Source organism: Hyperolius riggenbachi, chromosome 1 (genome assembly GCF_040937935.1).
Source record: "Hyperolius riggenbachi isolate aHypRig1 chromosome 1, aHypRig1.pri, whole genome shotgun sequence".
Taxonomy (NCBI): domain Eukaryota; kingdom Metazoa; phylum Chordata; class Amphibia; order Anura; family Hyperoliidae; genus Hyperolius; species Hyperolius riggenbachi.
The window spans coordinates 196,931,066-196,950,316 of NC_090646.1; the positions used below are offsets into that span (position 1 = coordinate 196,931,066).

Consider the following 19,251-nt stretch of genomic DNA (forward strand, 5'->3'; position numbering starts at 1 on the left):
AAGAAAGAAATGCGGTTTTGCATGGCCACACTCTTGTGTTCTAGGAGTCTACTATAAGCTACCATATATAATTTTGTTTTTGAACACAACTTGGCTAGGAGGGAACTTCTACAAACATATTTGCTACTGTAACTATTGTTTTTTTGTTTTGTTTTTCCTTTTCTCTGCAGCTGGAAGATGACATTATTGCCAAGCCTCAGTATTTCCAGTCTCTGAAAGATTTTGCCACTCAGCAGAGCAGTGACGACTGGCTGATCCTTGAATTCTCTCAGCTGGGTTTCATTGGTGAGCAACCAATATAGCAACCAATATAAATATAGAGACAGAGAGATGTTTACATTTACATTTTGTTGGTTTTTAAATGTAGCTTTACAAATTAATGTGTAACTTCACTTTCCCTGCTTTTATTTTTCAAACCACCCAGTCTAGTTTCCTAAACCTAAAGAGTTGTAATTGTATGGCCTTGTGTACACATACGGGGCATGTTGCCGACAGGAATCATGCAGGCTAGACACGTGTTCTGTTACTATGCAAATGGTGAGGAGGGTCGACGATTGGCACATAAGAAGATGGATTCCCCTGGATCCTAATGAGATGTCCTCCATTCCCCCTGTTGCCGCTTGTGGACTCTCCAATGATTACCGAAAAGGGGTTGTTGGTGATCTGATCAGGCCCGACTCCTCTTCAAGCACAAGTGCGGCCATACTGCTCCTGTGTGTGTACGGTCACACCTGCACAGTAAGCCTTAGCACTCGTGGCTCCATGCTACTGCACAGGTGCTTCCGTGCTCGCGCGCCTGCAGTGTGGTTATGTAGAGGAGCATGGTCCCGATCAGCTGGAGGGTTCTGAGCAGCAGTGGAAGACCAGAGGATGCTGTGGAAGCCCTCATTAGGATCCAGGGGCTTCCCTCTCCTTAGGTTAGTATGTGTTTCTGTTGTATGAAAGTTCTATAAAACTTGTTGTCTTTATCACTCACTCAACTGGTAATTAAGTCAGCACTGAATGACTGAACCAAATGAACTGAACCAAAATGATACTATTAAAAAAGATCCCTTAAAGAACCACTGTCGTGAAAATCTTAAAAATGAAAATATATATAAACACATACAAATAAGTACATTTCTTCCAGAGTAAAATGAGCCATAAATTACTTTTGTCCTATGTTTCTGTCACTTACAGTAGGTAGTAGAAATCTGACATTACCAACAGGTTTTGGGCTAGTCCATCTCTCCATAAGGGATTCTCAGAATGGCCTTTACATTTATTCCAGGGAGTGTCTGTATAAAGAATATACAAAGATGCTGGCCGGGCTCCCTGCTTACCTTACACTTTTTTTGGCAGTTGGATGGAGCAACTGCCATTCATTAAGTGCTTTTGAAAATAAAGAAATCCCTGAGAATCCCCCATGAGGAGATGGGCTAGTCCAAAACTTGTTGGTTCTGTTAGATTTCTACTACTTACTGTAAGTGACGGCAACATAGGGGAAAAGTAATGTATGGCTCATTTTACTTTGCGAGAAAAGCACTTCTTATCTGTATAGGTTTCATTTTAAATTTCAAGATTTTTGCGACAGTGGTCCTATAATGTGTGACTTGTTTCACACTGAGGACTTGTGGTATTGCACTAAAACATCTCGTGTGTTGTATTAAAAGCTGTAGATGTTATGGGCAGAGCTTATGCAAGCTTTTTTCAGAGCGTTTTCTTGTGTATCCAGTGTCCGTCTCTCTTGTGAAAATTGTAGCAATTGCTCACAAACATTTTAAATTGAGTAGACTTTTTTTTCTGTGGGTGTAAGGGCCTTTTTCCACTAGCCTGCGATTTGCGATTTGCTTCTGATCGCAAGGTACATTAAACTAATGGAAACTGCAGCAGCAATTTCCATTAGTGCGATCCGATTGCGATGCGATTTTGGTCAAATCGTTGTCCTGCCACGTTTTGTATGCGATTGAGCTGGACTATGAGTATAGTAGCTAAATTGGACCGAAGTGAGAAGAATAAGAAGGCGGCCATCTTCATTCTTTAATAAACCGTGCTAGTTGCCTGACTTCTGTGCTAATGCTCTTTAAAGGGACATTATCGATTTAACTTTTTTTTTTTTTTTTAAATTGAAATAGGAAATGATTGAAAAGTGCTGCTAAAGGTGCGTACACATGTCTGATTTAACGATCAGTCGTTTGGATGTCAAATCGGGCGTGTGTACAAACGATCGTTCGGGTGATAAGACTGATTTTGTCCGATCCGCCAAGCGGATCCGTCAAAACCAGCATTATCAGCTGAACAACAGTTTGTACACACACCCGATTTGATGTCCAAACGACCGGTCTAAACGGCTGGTCGTTTGGAAAAATCAGACGTGTGTACGCACCTTAAGTACTGGTGTATACATTTCACTGCTTATCTGATTACTGTTATCTAATTCCTTTCACATTTTATTGACAGCAGTCTGCTGAAATTCTGACGGCTGACTCAGCCATGAGGGGAGGGGGTAAATTCCCTCAGGGCTAGTTCACACTCGGCGCTCTGAGTTCCGCTAGCCCGCAATCGGGTTCTGCTCGCAATTTTACAAAAAGTCTCACGATTCTTGTGCGCTTTGCGCTTGTGATTTCCGTTCAATAGAACGGAAATATAACTTCAATAGAAAGGGAATCACAGAGCAATCGCCCCCAAAAAGCTGCATGCAGGGTGGTTGAAATTGATCGAAATCGCAACCGCTGCAGTGTGACTGTATCCATAGGGATACATTGTAGCAGTGCAAGCGATCAGCAAAGTGCTCAAGAATCAGCCCAATGTGAACCAGCCCTCACAATGTATCTGTTAACTGTGTGCAGAGAGCTCAGTCAGAGACGGGCAGAGCTTTCTCTCGCAGAGAGCAGAGGAAATGTATCTAATGTGAAACATAAACATTTGTAATACTGTAGTGTGGGTGAAACCTGATACCTGTTTTCAAATAATCTGCTTCAATATTACACTGTTCTTAGCATGTCAGACTGCAGAGATTCATACAGATTCATACCTCTGCAAATGAGACATTCCAAACGTAGCTAAAATATACACACAATGAATTAAAGCTTTTGCCTCTGATATTTAACATGAATAGTAGGAAAATGTTAACACAGCTACTTAGACATTATTTGTACTTTGTCATTTTAGAACACTTGGGCATTAATAGTATTCCTTTAAAGAACAAGTGACACCAATGCTAACCTAGAAATAAAAAACACATATATAAGTAGGTAAATACTACTTCTACTTACATAACAGATGTATTGTGCTATCCACGTAATGATTCCTGTGAATTTTACAAAGGAAAAGCAGAAAATACTAGTCTAGGCAGTGGCCATCTTGCCAAGCTATTGCTGACATCGTATCCTCCCAGACTCTTGTTTTTCCCCCTCCCTTCTCTTCCTCATTGTGTATTCATTAGCTGCCCTCCTCCCAGAGTCTTTTTTTTTATTATTTACACATCCAATCACTGAGTCACCTCAGCCTTGCTTGTAAACACAAGTGATCAGCTAGGCAGGGAAATAAAAGGAAGAGGAGGAATATATTATAGATAAAAAGAACTCCCAGCATTCAACTTTTGGCACTGTTTGGCACTAGGTCCAGTGCTCCTTAAAGTATGTGATAACTCCAAACCATAACAGCAGAAAAAGTTTTGAATGCAGGATTGGCATCTTTATCACTTAACCTCCTTGGCGGTAATCCCGAGCTGAGCTCGGGGTATGCCGCCGGAGGTCGCCGCTCAGGCCCTGCTGGGCCGATTTCAATTTTGTAAAAAGCAGCACACGCAGCCGGCACATTGCCAGCCGCGTGTGCTGCCCGATCGCCGCCGCTCCGCGGCGATCCGCCGCGTGCAGCGGCGAAAGAGGGTCCCCCCAGCCGCCCGAGCCCAGCGCAGCTGGAACAAACAGTTCTGGCCGGCGCTAGGGGCTAGATCGGGCGGCTCTGACGTCAGGACGTCGACTGACGTCCATGACGTCACTCCGCTCGTCGCCATGGCGACGAGGAAAGCGAAACAAGATAGGCCGCTCATTGCGGCCTATCTTGTTACTTTCGATTGCCGGAGGCGATCGAAAGTACGCTTCCGGAGCGCCCTCTAGTGGGCTTTCATGCAGCCAACTTTCAGTTGGCTGCATGAAATACTTTTTTTTTTATTTAAAAAAAACCCTCCCGCAGCCTCCCTGGCGATTTTAATAGAACGCCAGGGAGGTTAATACACACAGACGAGTTGCTGTTGAAATTTGATTTTTATGGTGACAATACCGCTTTAAGTCACTGGCCCAGAATGAGCATGCAAATCAGATGCTTTAAGGGCCCTTTTGCACTTGCTGCATTTTGATACACAAGTTGGAGCGCTTGCATTTTGTGGATTGAAATGGCACCACAATTAACATGCTACTTTGCTTCATATTTTGATTCATATTTTTCAGAATTCTAATTACCAGCGTGCTGTATTTGCACACCTATGCAAAAGTGTAGGTGAGCAGGAAAATTGCATTGCAATCATGCTGCTATGCAATATTCCCCGCCATTTGGCAAGTCAAACTATAATTTTTTAAGCTATAAAACGGAGCGGAAATAATTACACTTTTTACGTTTCTGCAGTAAAACCTTACCTGAAAACTCTCTCACTATTTCTCTGCTATTTAAGTGCTTCAGAAAACAGGACAGTATCTGACCATGTTGGGTAGAAGAGCTCAGAGAAGCTTTTTTGCATAGATGACAACTGATGTTTAACTGTTCCTGTACTGGAAAACATTATACTTTTTTCTCTGCTACTAATGATCTATTTCTTAAGGTGCCCATACACTCGTCAGATTGGCAGCAGATAGATAAGAAATGCATCTGATGATCTATCTGATGCGTTTTTAGAACATTTTTTTACCAGGATAGAATTCCAATAGATTTCAGTTTGAAATCTATTGAAATTCGATCTGATGGCATTTTTTTGCCATCAGATTTCCATTAAGGCCAATGCAAACTGATAAGCAATCTCATCAGATCGACCTAAATTTTCCACCCTGCAAGTTCGATGGAAATCCATCGAAATCGATCGAAATCGGCCGTCGATCGGTCGATTGGCCAACCGATTTGCAATCGATTGATCGATCGATCGATCGGGATCGATCGGTCGGCCAGAAAATCGGCTGAGTGTATGGGCTGCTTTAGCTGTGTTACGCTTACAATTCATTATCTCAAGTTTATTTTTGCTTCAGGTTTTCTTTAAGCCAATTAATTCACTATTAATAAATAAAATAATCAGGGAACCTCACAGTTACAAATACCGTATGTAGTTTGGCCAGCTTATGCATAACCTATATTGTGATATTGAGGATTGAGTGGTTGGTCTAAGCAGCTGCCCCACTTCAGCATCTCTTTTGTCCCAGACTTGCTCTTATTCTCCTTGCAATGGTTTTGATAAATCTGCCTCAGTGTATGTGCAAAAGTAAAAAAAAGCACTGAGACTCTTTTGGAGGGACAGTCCCTCTTTGGGAACTCTGTCCCTCTTTCTTCCTTATCTGTCCCTCTTTCAGGACTCACTACATATACTTTTTACACAGATCTGTACATTTCTACAGAAACATTTATTGACTATCAATTTAAAGGATGAGGATTACGTTTTTAGATTTCTTGTTTTCAAATGTTAATATTAAATAAAATGAACCAGGATAAAAAGGACCAGTGTGGTTTGAATTATAAAACAAAATCATTTTCTAATGAAATCTTTTTGGTATGTGTGAATAGGTGGGTGTCGGGGGCATGATTAGGGGTGCGCCAGGGTTGTGGCTTAAGTGTCCCTCTTTCTTATGTCATTCCCCCCCCCCCACACACACACCCGATTTTGTGAGAATGAAGAAGCCTGTAATGAGTTACATTGCCGTAGGAAAGTATGTGAACTTCCATTTATTGAAGAAAATAGAATGCAAAGCAGGCATATTCAATTTACTGCAAAATACCTTCTCATTCTGTAAGTTAATGCTTGCCCATCTCCTACTTGCCTTTATTGTTCTCTCTGTGTCCGGTGTAAGGCAGAGAGCCTTGGCCATGTCCGCAGCAAGGCTTCTTCTGTAATAGAAATCCCTTTTCTCCAGACATAATTGCTGGCATCTGGCTCATAGAGCACTTCTTGACCTTGCATTTCAAGTAAGTGCTTCTGAAACCACCATTAGTGAATATGCCAAATGGCATTATATGATGCCATCTCAAGAACTGTTTTCGCTATTGATCATGAAAAAAGCATAATACTAAAGGTTTATTACCCATCTACTAAATGGATCCGCTTGTGGTTTGCTGCAATGCAAATATTTATGTTGCTCAATAGAGCGGTGGGAGGTGTTATTTATGTAGTATGCAGCTGACTGTATTTTCTCAATGGGCCAAGCGCACCTTTTTGTGTCAGTGAATGAATTAGGCCCAGTGCACACCAAAACCGCTAGCAGATCCGCAATACGCTAGCGGTTTTGGGAGCTGATTTCAGAGGGATTCTAGGTCTGTTTAGAGAGGTTTTCTAAACACACCTAGCGGTTTTGGGTGCGTTTTTGGGTAGTAGATTACACATATTGTTACAGTAAAAGCTGTTACTGAACAGCTTCTGTAACAAAAACGTCTGGCAAACCGCACTGAACTAGCGTTTTTCAGAGCGGTTTGCGTTTTTCCTATACTTTACATTGAGGACGAAACGCTTCCGAAAACCGCAAGCGCGCAGCAGGAGGCGCGTTTGCAGCTTGGCAAAAACCGCAAACCGCCGGTGTGCACCATCCCATTGCAATACATTAGACAAGCGTTTTTAGAGGCGGATGCGGCCGGCGGATCGCTCCAAAAACCGCTCGGTGTGCACTGGGCCTTAGTTTGATGGAAGTTAGCCAAGGCTTAGCTGTAGCAAAGGCTAACAAAAGGCTATGAAAGGATTGTCCACATAATATGTATGCAGTTTGTGTAATTGCTTGATAATGTAAAAATGGCATTCCTAAAAAAATGTTTTTAAATATTTATGGGTGGGAAACTAATATCCTCCTTTCTTTCTTCCTATTTATTCCTCCCCCCCCCCCCCCTTCCTTTCCTGGTGCCCATGCATTCAAATCTGCTGCAGCTGCCGCGATTGTCCAGCTGCACCTGGTCTAATTTGTTGCTTCTCCCTAGTGCTACCAGGCGCATGTGTGACACACATTACATGCTAAGCGTTTATGGGGAACCAGTGGACGAGAACGGGTGGCACATTAACAAATCGCTAGCTGTATGGGCACAGTTTGTCAACTAGACCACTCATTTGGTAGTCCCTTTAATATCCAGGGGACACAGTGAATATTGTGATGCATTGGCACATCCTAGGTAAGTTTTACTATGAACAGATCAGATTGTGTACGCAAGTTGTTATAATACACGGAAGTGGTAAAATTGCCCAATCAGGGGCCAATCAAAATGAGATGTTTATACACATGCACTTTTTTAATTCTTTAAGATTTTCCATTAATTTTGATATCCAATCTATTCATCTATTATAAAACTGTTATTTAAACATTTTCTAATTCATATCCGCTTTAGTACAAATGTGGAGTTCTATTATGATCCATCCAGATTTTATGCCACATCCAATTGTTTTGCGTTCATGTCATTTCCCATGTATTGATGAAAAGGTATCAACGGGATTAATTCACGTATTTTTTGCCTTAAAGTTGATCATAGGATCGGTTGTGTTTATCGTTTAGTGTGAGACCATCTTAAGTCTTGCCGTTACTGTAATATACGGTATATTTAGAAAAGAAACACTTTGTGCTTGGAGCACGTAGAGTCATTTATACATGGAGATTTTGGGATCTCTTTAACTCCAGGGGAAGACGAGAGATTTTGAGTCTGAAAGAAGAACAGTTAGGAGTCACATAAAAGGTTGACATGACAAAGCTTCCCATTCAGTATGATGGAAATAACTGATTTCTATCTGTTATTTGAGTCACGCAAGGTTGATGAAAAGGCTGAGAATTAACCATGTCACTTAGTGCAGCTCATCAATGTAGGATCAAATACCGATTCACTTCTGTTCCATCAGTGCTAAAAGTTAGTTTTTTCCCCTCACAAATGGTTTTTGTACTTTCTTTTCTGTAGAGTGCAGATAACTTTAAAGTGTATCCGAGATTAACTTTTACTCATAACTAGATTGTGAGCCCCTCTGGGGGACAGTTAGTGAAGAGACAATATATACTCTGTACAGCGCTGCGTAATATGTTGGCGCTATATAAATACTAAAATAAATAAATTGCATAATTGTGTTCTTTTAATATTGTTTATAGGGCATTCCTCAAGCCAAATACTTTTTTTTTGTTGTTTTAATACTCTAATTCCCTATATACTAAACAAGCCTCGCCCACAGCTCCTTTTGTGCCTTGGCACTGTAGCAAGGGCTTATGGGAGCTCAGTCTGGGCAGGAGGAGGAGATTACTAGCCATTGATTTCAGAGGCAGAGAGGAGGAGGAGGAGAGGGGACTGAATTTACACACAGGCAAGCTGATAGCATCTCCAGCCCTCAGCCTGTGACAATGTGACAAACAGAACATGGCTGCCCTCATTGTATGACAGGAATAAATAATCATAAACTTTTGAAGTTGTTTGCAGCTAGATATGCTGTGCAAACTATCTAAACGATAGATAAGCTATATAGACAAATTACTTGTTATAGTTAGCTTTTCATCTCGGATCCGCTTTAATAAAACTCTTAGATATACACACCTAAGTAAACACACCTATGCAAACAGGGCCTATACATAAGGAGATATACATAGCAACCAACGTACATCAACAGTACAAAGGTTTGCATATTACACAATAGAAATCTTTGGCTTGTATCTTGTGGTAAAAATGTACCTTGCTACTTCTGGGAAAATTTTGTCTTGGGAGTCTGCTTTAATTGATGCAGACCAGCGAGTACGGTATTGTTTATTTAAAGGGCTTATTTCATCCAGTAATAGGAACATATATTTGTGGCATTTGTCTATGCTGAGGTATTCTGACTTGTGTGCTTTTTTTCTTCTTTTCAGGGAAGTTGTTCAAGTGTACAGATCTGCCATATGTTGTGGAATTCTTCCTGATGTTCTATAAAGATAAACCCATAGACTGGCTTCTTGATCACTATCTGTGGGTGAAAGTGTGCAACCCTGAAAAAGATGCAGTAAGTTCCTTCCCTTGAGAAATGTTACAGATCTTTATTGCAAATGTTATATGAACTTACATTTCAGATGGAGGAGAAAAATTTCCGCTGCTCTGAAAAATAGAGGCCCTAAATTAAAACAAGTAAACTGAAGTCAGTTTAAGCTCTTACTACTGACACCATAAAGTAGTGTACAGCTACTGTAATGTACATCTCCCTGGTTCACTCACTTAATAGCTTTTTATGATACTGACATCTGAGCAGCTGTTTGTGATACTCTGTGATGTTCAGTCCTTCCCTCTGTCCTGTTCCACTACAAAATGTATTTAGATCTGCCCGGGATGTAAGATTCAAGTGAAAAAGAAGCAGACTTCTGAAGCATAAACCACAAGGGTACCAGTAACCTCAAAGGTGTACCGTATATACACTAAAGTTTTTGTTTTAAGTTTTTGACTTTTTGGGACCTTATAAATGGGCCAAAAGTGGGGGTCTCGGCTTATACTTGAGTCACTCTGCCTAACAATGTGCAATAAACCTGCTGCATAAACCAGACAGCAAATGCCAATGCTTTGCTGCTAATAATTTGCCTAAGTGAAATGAACTTATTATTGCTTGATGTGATGGACTAATGGCAATTGAGTTGTGCAACTGTTCATTTAATGCCTAGTGTTAGCTAAAGGCTCATTCTAAAGGCAAACTGACAGCCATAGGCAAATGACGACACACTATTGCAAGGTTAATTCAATTGAAGGGATCCCAGAATCAAATGTGGGGTGTGTGTGGCTGAATGGGATGATCAGAGAGCCCTAGGAGTCAAGGCTGTGGCGGCAGTACAAAAATCATCCCATTCCTCAGCTTATGAAAACACAGATTTGGACTCCAGGTACCCAAAATTACTCAGTCTCCGGCTCCTTAGTTTAATACTTACCAGGGCTGTGCAGTTGGTACAAAAATCATCCAACTCGGACTTCTCAGTTTATGAAACCACCAACTCTGACTCCAGGTACCCAAAAAATCGACCGACTCAGACTCCTTGACTTCGACTCCACCACCATGCTTAAAGGTTCTCAGTAGGTGCTGCATTACCTGACCTTGGCTTATACTTGGGTCAATCATTTTTCTCCACACCCCAGACCTCTCCTCTACCATGGACAAAGTCTCTGCCTGCCTCACATCCATTTCCTCCTGGATGGCTGCCAGGTACCTGAAGCTTAATTTGGACAAGACTGAGCTTCTAATATTCCCACCCCGCACAGCTGCACCCCTCCCAGATCTGCACGTCACTATTGAAAATACTACCATCCACCCTACCTCCCAAGCCCGCTGTCTAGGCGTTACTCTGGACTCTGAATTTTCCTTTACCGCCCACATCCAAGGTATTGCCAGATCCTGCAACTTCCACCTCCGCAACATCTCCAAGATCCGCTCCTACCTGTCCCCTGACACCACTAAACTCCTTATCCTCGCCCTTGTCATCTCCCGCCTAGACTACTGCAATTCTCTTTTATCTGGCCTCCCCTCTAACCGTACTGACCCACTTAAATTGGTAATGAATGCGGCAGCCAGACTGATACATTCTTCTCACCGCAGCGCCTCTACAACTCCGCTCTGTAAAGCACTACACTGGCTCCCCATCAGCTTTAGGATCAATTTCAAAATCCTGTGCTTTGCCTACAAATCGGTGCACAAGACCTGCCCAACCTACATCTCTGATCTGGTCCACAGGCACATACCAGCCCGCCCCCTCCGATCCTCCAATGACCTGCGCCTAGTCGCACCACGCATAACTCAGTCACACGCACGATTGCAGGACTTCACCAGGGCTGCCCCTACTCTCTGGAACTCGCTCCCACCAGCCGTCAGACTCGCCCCCACCTTTAATACCTTCAAACAAGCTCTCAAGACTCACCTCTTCACGCTCGCATACCCCCCTACACCAGCACCATAATATGTTCTGTTAGACCCCCCTCTCAAAAGACGCACCTGTTGTCTCCACCCCACCCTTTAGATTGTAAGCCTCCGGCAGGGCCCTCCTCCCTAACGTATCCAGCTTGATTATGCAATCTTACTTACAACCATCCCTCTTGTAGACTCGAACAGTCTCTATTTTGACCTATGACACTGTATTGTTATCAAATCATTTGCATGATCTTGTTTTGTTGTGAGTTTCCGTATGTTCTACCTGTATGTTAACCCATTTATCTATTGTGCAGCGCTGCGTAATATGTTGGCGCTTTATAAATACAATAAATAATAATAATAATCATTTTTCCCAGTTGATGGGGGTAAAGTTGGGGGTTAGCTTATACTCTGGTCGGCTTATACTCTAGTATACAGATAGTCTCCGACTTACGACCGCCCGACTTACTAATGACCCGCCGATACGAACAGCCCGCCGACCACGTCCATCCATCGCGATGATGTCATTTTTGTATGCCGGACCCTAGAATAAGGAGTAAAGAGCGGGATAAAAAGCAACGTTTGTGGAGAAAAGGGGAGGAGGAGGTCAGAGAAGATGCATTTACACATGCTGGTCCCCGATGCCACTCTGATTGGCTGGCTGAGCTGCTGCTAAGCTGTTGTTTCCAGAAGCTGGAGGTCCATAGGAGCTGCGGTGGTATTGATACATGTGGCCGCGGCTCCCCATAAGACTGCACGGAGGTACAGCTGATCAGAAGTGTAGACAGACTGGTGCTGAGGAGGCTGTGTTACAAAATAGCTGCGTTCTGAATGCAGTAATCCTGATGGGGACACGAAGTGTAAGTGCAGAGAAAAAGGGTAGGCAGAACGAGCAAGTGGGCAGGCCAGGAAATCCAGGGATCAGAGAACACTGCTCAGAGGTGCAGATACACCTTCTGTTAAAGCAGATCAGTGTGAGCAGTGTCTGGAATGCAGAAATGGCGAGTAGAATTACAGAACAAAAGGGTAGACAGGACAGATAAGCTGCAATACAGCATTAGGAGCAGGCAAGTGGTTAGACCCATAGATCGGGTAACACTGTGGAGGAAAGTACTGTACCTTCTTGCAACCTGCTTACTCATACCTCCCAACATTTTGAGATGAGAAAGAGGGACACTTAAGCCACGCCCCTGCCACATCCCTGATCACGCCCCCGTCACACCCCTAGTCACGCATACCATAAAGATTTCCTAAGAAAAATATGTGGTTTTATAATTCAAACCACACTGGTCCTTTCTATCCTGGTTCATTTTCCTTCATATTAACATTTTAAAATTAGTAATACCGGTATATCAATTTAAAGTATCTCCCCAGTATATGCAGCCAGGTGTATAGGTCTCCCCAGTATATGCAGCCAGATGTATAGGTGTCCCCAGTATATGTAGCCAGGTGTATAGGTGTCCCCAGTATATGTAGCCAGGTGTATAGGTGTCCCCAGTATATGTAGCCAGGTGTATAGGTGTCCCCAGTATATGTAGCCAGGTGTATAGGTCTCCCCAGTATATGTAGCCAGGTGTATAGGTCTCCCCAGTATATGTAGCCAGCTGTATAGGTGTCCCCAGTATATGTAGCCAGGGTTATATGTGCCCAGTATATGTAGCCAGAGGTATATGTCCCCAGTATATGTAGCCAGCTGTATAGGTGCCCCCAGTATATGTAGCCAGGTGTATAGGTCTCCCCAGTATATGTAGCCAGGTGTATAGGTGTCCCCAGTATATGCAGCCAGATGTATAGGTGTCCCCAGTATATGTAGCCAGGTGTATAGGTGTCCCCAGTATAGCCAGGTGTACAGGTGCCCCCAGGAAGTGAGGCAGCCAGTGAAAGGGAGCTGGTGGCAAAGCGGCGGAGAAGGGGGGGAAGTCTTCCCCCCCCCCCCCCCCCCCCTTACCTCACCTTGGGGCTCCCTTTCCTGGCTCTCCCTTCCGGATTAATGTGTCTCCTCCTGGCGCAGCGGCTGACAGCGGGCGGGGAGGACTTACCGCTGTTACGCAGACGCCGGCAGAGGGAGCTGTGATCTGTGCGCCGCTAGTCTGGTCTTGAGTAGACCAGACTTGCGGCGCACAGATCACAGCTCTCTCCGGCGGCTGCGTAACAGCGGTAAGTCCACTCCGCCCGCTGTCAGCCGCTGCGCCATCGGAGGAGACGCATAAATCCGGAAGGGAGAGCCAGGAAAGGGAGCCCTAAGGTGAGGGAAGGGGGGGGGGGAGACTTCCCCCCCCCCCCCCCCCTTCTCCGCCACTTTGCCACCAGCTCCCTTTCACTGGCTGCCTCCCTTCCTGCCCCAATAGTGAGTCCTCTCCTGCATCTGACCCCCCAGCCAGCCGGAACACTGGGGGGGTCAAAGCGGGATAGCGGGAGAGCCCTCCCAAATCGGGTCAGTCCCGACGAAAACGGGACGGTTGGGGTCTATGCTTACTGTTCACAGTATTCAGCTACTTCGTGTCAATACCACTGTATTTGCTGTCTGACACTGGGTTATTTTAGGTTACTCTCTGTGCCAATGCATAGGGACTACATGTTCCAGCTTCTCCCAGGTTGGCCTGGCCTAATATTTCATAGAAAAGTGTATCCGTTCCAACTTAAGGGGGAACTGAAGTAAGAGGTATATAGAGGCTGCCATATTTATTTTCTTTTAATCAGTACCAGTTGCCTGGCATCCCTGCTGGTCTATTTCTCTGCAGTCGTATCTGAACAACAGAAACAAGCATGCAGCTAGTCTTGTCAGATCTGACTGAAGTCTGAAACGCCTGATCTGCTGCATGCTTGTTCAGGGGCTATGGCTAATAGTATTAGAGGCAGAGGATCAGCAGGGCTGCCAGGCAACTGGTATTGCTTAAAAGGAAACAAACTTGGCACCTCCATATACCTCTCTTTTCAGTTCCCCTTTAAGAACGGATTCAGGTTAAGAACAAACATACAGTCCCTATCTCATTTGTTAACTGGAGACTACCTGTATAAGATAACTGCCTGGGGCCAAGGCCATCAAGCTGCATCAATACTATAGTCTCCTTTCTTTATCCGAATTGCAACACCACTGATCCCACCATCCCTTCCCGTCTGCCACATACAAAGTGCTGCAAGACACAGAACCTGTAGTGGCAAAATTGAGTGGCGTTGGATTGCAGGGGAGCAGTAGGTCACATCATTCTGCCTCCTGCTTGTTACCCCAGAGTGCTGGTGTTTTGCAGTCTCTGACTCCCTGTAATGCTAGGTACACACTATGAGATTTTCTGGCAGATTTACTGTCAGATCAATTCCAACATGTCCGATCTGATTTCCGATCGATTTCTGAGCATTTGCTGATCAATTTCCTATTGAAGTGAACAGAAAATAGTCGGAAATCTATCGGAAAATGGTCGGAAATCAAATCGGGCATGTTGGAAATAATCGATCTGATAGCAAATCTGCCAGAAAATCTCAGTGTGTATTAGGCGTAAGAGAATGAAACACCACGTTGTTTCTGTTTTTTCCCACCACTCAACCTCTGGGCTATCAGTTATGCAAAGAACATAAGTGTTCACCAGCATTCACTATGGATTTTAAGGGAGGGGTGGGGAAGATGTAATGTAAGATGTAATGCAAGATTGGGAAGGAGAGAATAGAACAGTGTGAGTGGAGTCTGGAGAGGTTGGGGTAATAAAGAATGTGAATGGGGGGTATGAAGGGGTAGGGATCAGAGCGATATACAATGTGAACAAGGGCATATACAATGTAAGTGGGAAGAGGGAGACAAAGGGTTTAATACGGTGAGTGGCACCTGGGGTAAGTGGGAACCTGAAAGTGGGGCCATCAAGATTTTGCTATGAAGCAAAATCTTGATGGCTCCCACTTGTTGCTAATTCCCATACCTGGGAGAGATTTGCGAAACTATGGAAGAAGCGCCAGCCTGTGCTTTATGTGGATAAAGGACTGAAGAGGTGATTCCCAGATTTATCTCCCTGTCTGTGTGTGCAAAGCATGAGAAATTAGTTTCTGTTACATCATCCTTTATGATGCAAAAGACCTGACCTGCCTCAATAGATAGATTGCAATTACCATTGCAATCTGTTTTATGCTCAGTCTGTGAGCACCTTTATCACGTTTACATTCCAAAAAAATCTATTGATTATAAATGAGTACAGTGGTTGACAAATCTTAATCACCTATATAATTGTTCCACAATCAGTAATGGCTCCATCTATTCTTTAGCTAGTAAAGGTGTACAATGAGATCTACCTGACTTATTAAGTCACATCTGAATGAGTCACACCTGAATTTCCTTGTAAACATATTGTAAACAATTCAAATTGCCTGGCTGTCCTGCTGATCTAATGTTTAGCCACAGACCCAGAACAAGCATTTAGATCCGGTGTCTCTGACTGAAGTCTGACTAGATTAGTCAGATGCTTGTTTCAAATATGTGAATCAGACATTACTGCAGCCAAAGAGATCAGCAAGTCTGTCAGGCAGCTGGTATTGATTTAAGAGGAAATAAATATGGCAGCCTCCACCATATACTTTTCTCTTCAGGTTCCTTTTAACAATTAGATTGGTGGGTTAGGATTTGTCACACTGTGCAGCAATTTATAATATAGCTTTTTTGGAATTTCAAAGAGGAGCCATCAGAGTGGTTTTTGTTTTGAATACCATCAATTAAAAATGTCTTTCTTTCCAGAAACACTGTGACCGTATGAAGTCGAACTTGCGTATTCGATACCGTCCATCCCTTTTCCAGCATATCGGCACACATTCTTCATTGGCTGGGAAAATACAGAACTTAAAGGTAAGCTATGCCCAGAGATGCATTAAGATGTTAAGGGGTCCTAGGCAAGGTAGTAGATTTGGGGCCCTTGTGGTCCTTTTGGTAAGCTGAAGAGAGGTCAAATAAGGGGACAGGTGGACCCCTTGACACCTACTAAGCACCAAGCAGCTGCCTAGGCTTGCCTGGTGGATGATACTGCCCTGGCTATGCCTCCATATTCCCATGCATGCAGTGTAACTTTATGTATGCTATCTACACTGCTCCTATCTTTACAGGGCTACCATCTTGTTCTGTTGCTTTAAAAATCTTATCCTATGGCTTCAATACTTTCCACATAAGTAAGCAGTGTGGTGTTTTGGCTTCTCTACATTGAACAACTAATCATGAAAATGATAAAGTATATAAAAAGTACAGGCAGGTGAGGAGATTATCCTGTCCCGACTCAGGAATTAGAAGTCACTCTCTGTAGATAGGAAAAACGGGTATCCCACTCCACCAAGGGTGGATATTAAGTGTTTGTAGAGAAAACCGAGGCGCCAACAGGATAAAACCAAAATGATAAGATTAAAATGCTCGGGTGGCAGTGGTGGACTTGCCTCCCACAAGCAGACACCAGAAACTGTCTATTCAAAATTGTATAGATTTTTATTTTATAGAGATTTTATTGGCATACTCCAAAGGGGGTCTGCGGCGCGTTTCACAGGCATGAACCTGCTTCCTCAGGCAATAGAATAAAGAATTTGGTCCAGGTAACACCTGGCGCCTCTGTTACCCGGACCAAATTCTGTTGTATGCTCTTCTGTTCTATTGCCTGGGGAAGCAGGTTCATGCCTGTGAAACGCGTCGCAGCCCCCCTTTGGAGTATGCCAATAAAATCTATATAATTTTGAATAGACAGTTTCCGGTGTCTGCTTGTGGGAGGCACGTCCACCACTGCCTCCCGAGCTTTTTAATCTTTTATCGTTTTGGTTTTATCTTGTTGGCGCCTACGTTTTCTCTATAAACATTCAGGGTAAAGTAGCCAGATGGTCAGCATTACTGCTACCAAACTAGCAAGATACAATCCATCATCCATTCGGACCTTTCAGCCTATCGGCTCTTTACACATATGAGCATATTACACCACATTGAAACAGCCCTTTTTTCTTTCTTGATAGACCTATATTCATTCTAATAAATACAGTACTCACTATATACTTTCTTGGCAGTGGCGTAGCAATAGGGGATGCAGAGGTCTCGACTGCACCGGGGCCCTTGGGCCCTCTCTTAACTGCAGTATTAGCTCTTTATTGGTCCTGAGCTGGTGATAAACACTTCTATAGATGCTTTGAATAGTAGTAATCATTAATAAACTCTTCCCCATCCCCTTCTTGCACCTCTGACACTGTGGTTGTCCTTTGCAGGTTTTGGTGCGCTGTATAAATTATAGAGTGCTCGGGGGGGCTTAATGTAAAATTTTCACCAGGGCCCATAGCTCCGTAGCTACGCCACTGTTTCTTGGTGTCATCTTAGGGTAGGGAGTCCGGGGGCGTAACAATAGACCCTGCAGGGGATGCAGGCGCAGGGGGGCCTTGGTGCCATAGGGGCCCCGTCCTAAAAGACTGACAACTAAGGAATAGGAAAGAAAAAACTTTCTGACCTCTGTACAATTTTTCTAATGACTGCATCTGCCCAGCCACTGATAAGGAATCATACAAGTTTTGTTGACAAAGATTTGTAGATCGTCCCTATTCAGTGTGCAGGGGGAGGGGGTCCCATCCAAAGTTTTGCAGAGGGCCCAGTATTTCTAGTTACGCCCATGGTCGGGAGCCACTATTATTTTCTGTCTTGCCTCTTGAGTCTATTACTTGTTTATTGAATACTCTTCTTACCTTATTCCAGTGTGCCAAAGGTAGTATTGATCCTACATTCTACATCTAATGGGCTCTTCTTGGTATTTTTGTTGTTTGAGTTTCTCTCTCTAACGTGCTTGAAAATATGTTGATTTGATGATTTTACTAGACTAGCTTGCGGAAAGGCCTGTTTAAAAGTAGGCCTGTAGATACAAATGTTTGTGGGGCTCTGCATGTACAGAACTAGGTGGTGTTTTGAGAAGACCGGTCCTCCTTTAGGCTAAATCCCATCTGATTACTGAAAGACCTTCTGTTTAGTAAAGCAAGTTCCTCAGTGGATTTATGGGAAGTCTTTGACAGCGTACAAGCACTCTTGTCAATAAATTATGTTCTATTGTAGATGCTGGAAGAGAGAATAGTCAATACTGTGGTATTGTTTCAGCTTTTTAAATTGTAATAATACTTTATAAAGGTCAATCCATTACATAGACTCTGCAGAGTGCATGTGACTGTGGATTGTGCTGTTGAATTGCGTGCAATTAACTGACTTAAATTACTGTCTTACATCATATATTTCTCGTTGTCAGGATAAAGATTTTGACAAGAAAGCATTATACAAGGCCCATGCCAATCCACCAGCAATGCTGAGCACTAGCCTGAAGGTCTACCAGCAGTTCACCCTGGAGAAGGCTTACCTGGGCCAGGAGTGCTTCTGGTCCTTCTCGCCTGTGGCTGGCGATTACATCCTCTTTGAATTCCAGGAACCTGTACAGCTGGAGGGGTAAGAAACAATGTGGATTTGACATGTGTGACTGAGGCTACTTTAGTTACTTTATAATGTTATTAAAGCTTGACTGTAGTGACCTATAGTAGAATGCAGTAAATTATTGAGGATACCCACTTTTATGGTAATTATCCTGGTTTCAGCATCCGAAACCCTTCCTACATATGGCAGTATAGTGGTATATAGCCCTGCCCTCCCAGTCATGTTTAGCTATGTGGAATTCTTCTCCCAGAGCATTGTGGGAGACCAAGCATTATGTTCTACTGGCTTTAGAATGGTAAAGGCGGACAGACAACTTTATTATTATAATAGAATTGGATGAAAATCTGTGTTGCCAAGTGCATGCCTGACTGACAATGCGACCAATTTCAGAACAAAAGTTGGTCACGTCGGTGATCGCGCATGCTGAAAGATGTAAGGCCGAAGTTGGCTGGTTGGGGTGTATGGCGGCTGATTTCAGATGGAGCGACAAAGCCGCTGCCGCCGTAATGTATAAAAGTTCCCCACCCATGTGTGCATTTGTACATTACCTGTCCTGTAGCAGCCTTCCGCACGGTGTCCATCCATCTCTCCAGGTTCTGACAGCCGCATATGGCGCATGGCATCTGGCATCAGACGCTATGAGTGTGTTTATGCGGTTGTTAGAACCTGGAGAGATGGATGGACACCGCGCGGAAGGCTGCTACAGGACAGGTAATGTATAAATGCACACACTGGGGTGGTACATTTTATACATTAGGGGGCGGGGCAGATGCAGCGGGCTCAGCCGATTCCCTGAAGATTTCATGCTGAAATT

At 43.6% G+C, this 19,251-nt stretch overlaps 1 protein-coding gene across 1 annotated transcript in view; it reads left to right on the forward strand.

Moving 5' to 3' along the window:
• The window catches only part of MGAT4D (MGAT4 family member D), a 235,959-nt gene that overhangs the window by 187,575 nt on the left and 29,133 nt on the right, over positions 1 to 19,251 (forward strand). Inside the window, exons 8-11 of the mRNA XM_068279604.1 lie at positions 171 to 285; positions 9,030 to 9,160; positions 15,753 to 15,860; positions 18,259 to 18,452. Of these exons, the coding sequence (XP_068135705.1) occupies positions 171 to 285; positions 9,030 to 9,160; positions 15,753 to 15,860; positions 18,259 to 18,452 (548 nt within the window). The remainder of the gene's footprint in view (positions 1 to 170; positions 286 to 9,029; positions 9,161 to 15,752; positions 15,861 to 18,258; positions 18,453 to 19,251) is intronic.